Consider the following 7,500-nt stretch of genomic DNA (forward strand, 5'->3'; position numbering starts at 1 on the left):
GGGTAGGATAGGGTGCTGGAAAAGGGAGCGGCTCAAACAAGCAGACAGATCGTGATCAGACATTCAAAAGTGCTTTCAAAGGAGTGGAGTAGTGGGTGTCAATAAGCTACTCCATGTAATTACTTCCTATTCTCGGGATCCGCCTTTGAGTGCAGGCTTCTGACTCACCAGGCTGCTCCAAGTTAGTTTCTGCTGGGTTTCCCCACTGCCTGCTACACGTGAATCACCTCTGGAATGAAGTTTCTACGTATCCTTAACAACCGTGCAGAAACCAGGCACTGACAGTGAACTTCGATCTTCTACTAGGGTAGATCTTCGATCTTTCTACCAGATCCTAGGCTGAGAGGGTGAAAAATGATGTGGCAGGTACCACCGCCAGCCAAGCTGCCAGGTGACAGTACCCCCCGACCCCAGGCATTCGTAAGCAGCACTCCAGTTTCAGCGTGGTTTTCCCCACCCAACCAGGTAGTTAAACTGACATTTTGTCTTGCAGCTTGCAGCTGCCGGCCACTGAACTCTGCCCTTGCCTCACTGGTTCTCAAATTTGGCTGCACAGTGGAATCACCCTGGCGATTAACACACACATACACACACACACATACACACACACACATACACACACACACATACACACACACACACACACACACACACACACACACACCACAACACAACAACCCCAAACCTCACTGTCATCTCAAAACAGTCTAATTTAAATGGGTTGGGATGACATACGGACATCAGGATTTTTCAAAGTTCCCCAGGCAGCAAAATTTGGGAAACTTTGCATTGAAGAAGCATTGTTCTTCCCATGCAAGTGAAACTTGCCAGTTGAGCTTACCTAACGACCACTCGGTGGGCTCCCAAACCCCCTATCTTGGAGACCTACTGACAGCCCCTAACCGGTATCTTAATTAATTTGGCAGCAAAGAACGCTAGCAAAGCAAGGGTCATTTCCAGAATGGAAGGTTGGCAAGGACCCTGCCCCTGCCCGCCGCCCCCCCCCTTGCTAAAAACTAAGCTAAATTTAGTGCTTAAGCGAAGTATCTCAAACGTTGCTATTCTTTCGGTTACCTTTTGGTCTCTGTTCTGTTTCATTCCACAGTGTCTTGTTCAGCAAAGTTGGAAGGCTCGGGTCCTTCAGATTAGAAGCAGGTGCTGCGTCAAACCTCAATCGAGAGGGGACTGCACTCTTCACCTCGCTGGGACCGAACTGCCGCGTCGCAGTGCGGCCCCCAGGGCAGATACTATGCTAATCAAGAAAGTTCTTCCGTCTCCTCGCGGGCGGGCGGGTGCAGGTTTGAACACTTAACCCTTGATTTTACGTGACTGCACTACAGTGCGTTTAATGACCTCCTCTTGCCTAGCGGGTCTGGACCACGTTCCATGTTTTTGGAAAAGAAGAGGATGTGCGCAAGAGATGGAGAAACCCGCAGGGGAGGGTACAGCAGTGTTGGCTGGTGCCCGGGTGAAGGGACGGCTGATGTTTGGAATATTAATTACTCCACGCGCTACTGGCCCAGCGAGGACTAGCAGAAGGGGGCTGGGGGTTAAGACAAAGGCTCCTCCTGATCAAATGGCTGCAGCGCCCCTGCCTCCGAGGTTACAGCTCTGCCCTCTGCACTGGGCGGCCCTTGGCACGGGACTGGCAAAGTGACTCAAGGGGGTGACCTAGTCCACTGGCCCTTTCGGGGTCTGAAAGTCTCATGACCGAGCGCTCCGTGTTCAGAGGGGAGGGTCTTTCTGTGCCCACCCCTCCTGCCCGCCCTTTGTGGGATTTCTGGTCACGGCCCAGCCCTTTGAAGGGTGAACTGAAGAATTTCTTACGCAAACAGAATGGGGAGTCGCGGAGTAGCTCCCGCCCTGAGCGCAGGGTGCCCCTTGCAGAAAACCACTTGAGATCAGAATAATAACCCGCTCTCTTTCCCACCCATCCGGCTCCCGCGTCCCGGGCACCGGGAGCAGAAGCGAGAGCCGGAGTCGGAATGCAGAGGTGGGGCTGGTCTTCGCTGGAGAAGCCCTGGGGGCGGCAGCTGGGCTGGGGGGGTCCAAGGTTTGATCCCCAGCCGGCTGTCGCCCGTGCGCTGCACTTCCTGGTCTGCCCCGAAGCGCACAGCCCCTGCCAGCGCCCCTAGTTCTCAGTCCCCGCGCCCCAACTCTGTCGCCTTGAGGTCCGCGCGCTACGGGCGCGCACTCGCAAGACCCCCTCTTTCTCCAGCGCCAAGAGTCCTGGCCAGCCCGGCTCTCACCCCCCGAGCCGGTCCACTTTGCCTCTGCCAGCGTGGCAGCCCTGATTCCCTCCCCTTTCCCGGGGTGCGCAGCTCTGGGGCCCCGAAGGAGGGATGCGGCCCGCAGGAGCGCGGCGGCTGCACACCCGGGGGCCGCGGCGCCGACCCCTGCACAACTTCTTGCTGGGGTTGGAGACCCCCGGTCCCGCCGGCTGAGCGACGGGCGGACTGCAGCGCCCCGGCGGCGGAAGGAGGCGCGGCCAGCGTCTGCCCTGGGAGGGACTGCGCCAGGACTGGGGGTGTCCGGGTGCGCCAGGGCGGTACCGCTTTAAATGCACTTGACTCACCTGCTCCGGCGCCGTCGCCTCCTTCCTCTACTGACAGCTGGGGGCTTTGTTTTCTCCACCCACCCGGCCGGTCGCGCTCCGCCCCCTCCGCCACACGTGACTCGCCGTCTGCCACCGCCGCCGCCCGGCGGGGCCACCCGTGAGAGCCCGGCCAGGGCCACCCCTTCCCGGGGGGGTGCGGGGTGCAGGTGGGGACCGCCGGCGGCGGGTCAGTCCCTAACGCTGATTAGGGCCCTAGGAAGCCAGGGTGAGTTGGTGACAAGGAATAAAGTGGCAGCCGGTGAAAGGAGCCGAACTGTTGGGCCCCAACCGAGAGGGAGGAGGCCGGCGCGGCTCAGAAAGGGGACTTAAGAGGCGACCCCACACCCTGAATTAAGTACCTGTAACTGGGGGCCTGCACACCAACCGGCTTGCATCTGCTTTTTACACCAAGTGTTTGTACTCATACCTGGGGAACAATGGATACTGCAGAGCAAACTAGTTTTGTCCTGAACATTATTAATTAAACTAGGCAATTCTAAGCTGAACAATATGATAAACAATGTAATAAATAATAGCAAGCTCTACTGAGGTTTGAAATCTGCTTGTCGGTGCTGGTTGATATTTGGATTCTATTTGGAAAATGGAATCAGGCTGGAGACGCTAACTCCAGATTATTGATGTGGGCACTTGTCCATTTGGAAGAGCACGGAGTTTTAATGAAATGAATTGAGAAAATGTTCTGGCTTCAGGACCCAGCTCCGTATCTGCTGCTTTTGGAAGTGGTCCTGACTGTTGCTGATCTCCAGTGTTTGAAACTGCAAGAACCTGTTGTCTGAATCCTTCCTTTTGCCCTTGGAGAACACACACATACCTTTGTTCTCCCCCAGATTGCAACTCAGGGGAAAGCTTGCCCCCATCTCCCCAGCATCCATTAAAGTGAAGTCTGCAGAGTGGAGTGACTTTGCTCTGTGCTTCCCAAACTTTAATGTGCAGAGGGATCACCTGGGGGCCTTGTTAAAACCAAATTCTGTTTGAGTGGGTCTGAGGTTGGACCTGAGAGTCTGTATTTTTGCAAACTCTTAGGTAACATCAGTGTTGCTGGTTTGAGGACCACACTTTGAGTAGCTAGGTTCAGAGCACCCTTTTGGCTTTGGCCAGCCTATTTTGAGTCATGACTGCACCACTTAATAGCTTTGTGACTTTAGGGATTTTCTTTTCTTCCTTCCTTCCTCCCTTCCTCCCTCCCTCCCTCCCTCCCTTCCTTTAAAAATATTTATTTATTTATTTGGCTGTGTCAGGTCTTAGTTGCGGCATGTGGGATCTTCGTAGTGGCATTTGGGGTCTTCAGTTGCGGCATGCATGTGGGATCTAGTTCCCTGACCAGGGATGGAACCCGGGCCCCCTGCATTGGGAGGGCGGAGCCTTACCCACTGGACCACCAGGGAAGTCCCTAGGCAAGTTTCTTAACACTTAAGCCTCCACAGCTGTAAAATAGGGATGATCCAACTCAATCTTGAAGATTAAGTGAGAAAACCCATTTAAAGCACCTAGTGTAGTGCCTGGCACACAGACCTAGGGTTTAACAAGTGTTAGCTAATTAGCTCTTGGGGGCATCCTTGCGGGAGCAAAGCTGGCACAGAGTCCAACATACCAGCAGGGGGAGCAGTGTGTGAAATGGGCTCAGGCGATGAGGCAGCCTGCCCGAGGGTAAGTACTCTATGCCCAAGGGCACCTAGCACCGGCCAGATGTGTAGAATAAGTTTGTTAAATAAATGAACAACGATAATGCAGAGCAAATCACACATGTTTAAAAGTTCTTCTGTTTCTTCTGAAAAACTCTAAATCTTGATAAATTAGTTCTGGGACATTGAATTAAAAAATCATTTTGCTTTTTATTACAGATAATGTCCAGTTGCCTGTCGGATAGGTAATCTATTTTAATCTCCGAGTGAGTAAATGGATTGTTACGGAGTAGTACACTTTTATCCTCATTAAAAACCTTGAAATTTAACTGGAAGTGAATTTATTAATGAAGATATGGTATTCTTAGCTTTCAAAATGAATGGATATTGTCATCATAGTTCTCATATTTCCCTTCTTTGCTTCTCCTCTCTCTGCCACCCCCTCCCCATATCACTGTTTCCTAAGACTCTTTTCTTGGCTTTTTATTTTTCTCACTTTCTGCCATTTCCCTTGGAAATTTTATTTCTGTCTTATTTTCAACTTTCAAGTGTGTGGAGATTACTTCTGAATCTATACCCACATTCTTGACCCGTTTCCAAGCTCCATTTCTGGATTACCAATTACTTGCTAGGCATTTCCACTGATTTTCCCACTAGCCTAGGAGTTTCAGTGTGTTCTAAATTAAACTCCTCTCTCCTCTCATAAAATGGATACCTCCTCAGTAATAAATCAAGATGATTATTTGCATTGGAAAGCCCTCAGTGCTAATTCAGGGACCTGGCAGGGGTGTGGTTCACACAGTATGATTGTTCCAGCTACCTTCTTGCTGCTCCCAGATATTTCTGTGAGACTTTCTTCAATAATGACTGGGGCCAACTCATGTATAAACACAACTCACTGGTGTCACAGCCACATGTGCCGCTGTGGGCTGCTGCATAAATGGTGCAAGGTGAACTGATCGGGTGGGAGACTGCATCCATCAGAGTAGCCTAGATTATGCTGCTGTGACAAACACCACCAAAATCTCAGTGGCTTTGCTTCATATGACAAAAATTAATTTCCCACTCAATACAAAGTCTCCAGGGCAGCTCTCAGGGTGAATCATCATCTAGTCTGCTTCATTCCTCTGACCTCTCCATGAGCACCATGGCAAGGGAAGAGAATATGGAAAACTGTGCACCAAACCTTAAATGCTTTCACCCAGTCAAAGGAAGGGGCATGGTCATTACCTAACTCTAAGGGGGTATGTGCTCAGAAGGAATGGGGAAGTAGAAATCTTGGGGGGCATGAGTAGTGTCTACCATAGGAATCCATTCTACTACTACATAGGAGGGTTAGGGATAAAATTAAACTGAAAACAGTCTAGTTATAGTAGAGGGTGAGCGTAGATTACCAGTTTGAGAAAGCTGCCTGTGGAGCCTTTGGGAAAACAACATCATTGCTGTTATGATACAATATTGATATTATGTAGACAGACACTTATAAGTGAGAAATTCTGTCTCTCTGCCTGTCAGGGTCACCTTATGATTTAGTCAAGGTCAGTCTTTCCAGGAATTGATCATCCAAACTCTTCTGTCACACAAGAGCGGGGAAGTATCTTACATCTTGATTATACCCTGAGGAACACACCAACCATTAAATAAGTAAGCTTACATAGACACAAGCAAATGTGCCGATTTTGCTGACTTTGTTGGTCATTCTCTACTTGAGGAATGAATATGTATCTCAAGAAGGAAATATTTTAGCAGTTTCAAATTGTCCCATATTTCTCCTATGATTGAGACAAATTATGCCCTTGACAAAGAATGTTCTTGTCTTCAAGAGAATGTTGAAATGTAGCCCTGAGTATAAACATCAGTCCATAAGCAAGGGGAGAAAAATCACTCATCAATGTCAAAAAAATAAAATCATGGTTTTCAATAAGCTTTTGGGCTTCTTTCCCTAAAGAGCAGAGATTCTGTCAACTAAACTTGCTTCCTACATCTCCCAACGCTTCACATGCCTAAAAAGGATAAAGCATTGATGAATGCTGTAAACTCTAAGATGCTGTACAGATATAGGATATTATAATATGTTGTTGGGCACTAAAATAGTGCCTTTGATCACAACAATTTTATATTGTCTCTGTCCACATCCATCAGTGATACCCCTTTTGAAACATTTACCTCTCATAAAACAGTTCCCAAATAAATATTTTTATATAACACCAGTATCTTCCTAAGGCTATATTCTGAAAGCTTCAATCCCACATTTCCACAAATATCTAACATGGGGGATTAAAAAGGAGAGGCAGAGTTTATCAATTAATATTTTAAATTGTTTGCTCAAATACTTTTCATTTTATCTGATTTATTTTTAACTCTGAGTCTTTGCTAAGCTGTAATAGTACTCTAAGTACAAATCATAACCTCAAGAGATACGCTGCAGTGAACCACTTACAAATGTATCAGTAATACCATGTAAGATGGAGATGGATGTGTTCATTACCAAGATATGATAGCATTTATCAAGATGAGCAGTAAAGGTGGCATAGGATGACAGCTTCACAGGGATCACTGCCTTGTGATGACTCTAGAGTCTAGTTACAGAGTAAATGTTGGAATAAAAATCAATGCCACCTTCAAAACATTGTGTGAGATCTTATGAGCAAATATTTGTGAGTTAGCTAAAAAGTATTGTTATTTCATAGATGAAGTTAAAGAGAGAACTTAAATGACTGACCCAAGTCCTAATTTCTAGCTATGTCTGCTAGCAAAAAGTGCTGTCTCCATAAGATACTACAGAATGGCAGAGAGGAAATATGCTTATTATATACTACATATTGGTGTATACATCGTAAGCTATGTTTAATGTACATCAATAGGAACAAAATGTTACCTTGGCTCATAAAAAGCCATTGTGGCATAGAGGTATCTGTTTATACCACACTGAAAAAAACTCATATACAAAGAAATAAGTTGGACATATATTTCTATATGCTGCTTAGAACACAGTAGAACAGACATAGAACAATTGTAGGAGAATCAATTGTATTCAGTATTCTTATCACAACACATTTTGACAGCAGCAGATATAATTAATTAATTTGTTGATTAGTAATTATCTCTTAAAGGATGAAGTCTGAGGCCAGGAGATGAAACCTGTATAAGTTTTCTACGGCAGTTCTGTGGAGCTTCTAGGGACCAGTAGGATCAGCACCGTCTCACCTTGGGATCCCTTGGGAGACAATGCAGTCAATTTTTGTTGACTTGAAAGCTAGT

The 7,500-nt window shown here is 47.5% G+C and overlaps 1 protein-coding gene across 2 annotated transcripts in view; it reads right to left on the minus strand.

Moving 5' to 3' along the window:
* MAPRE2 (microtubule associated protein RP/EB family member 2) overlaps positions 1–2,660 on the minus strand; it is a 176,328-nt gene extending 173,668 nt beyond the window's left edge. The window contains exon 1 of one of the 2 annotated variants that reach the window (XM_057526951.1): positions 2,576–2,660. Coding sequence is in view for 1 of the 2 variants with exons in the window: in XM_007167071.3 (XP_007167133.1) it covers positions 1,075–1,098 (24 nt within the window). In the remaining variant the exon portion in view is untranslated. Of the gene's footprint in view, positions 1–1,074; positions 1,203–2,575 lie in introns of those variants that run through there. The other variant, XM_007167071.3, reaches the window with a different exon arrangement.
* Between the last annotated feature and the right edge of the window lie 4,840 nt (positions 2,661–7,500).

The sequence above is a fragment of the Balaenoptera acutorostrata genome, chromosome 13, assembly GCF_949987535.1.
Source record: "Balaenoptera acutorostrata chromosome 13, mBalAcu1.1, whole genome shotgun sequence".
NCBI classification, from domain to species: Eukaryota; Metazoa; Chordata; class Mammalia; order Artiodactyla; family Balaenopteridae; genus Balaenoptera; species Balaenoptera acutorostrata.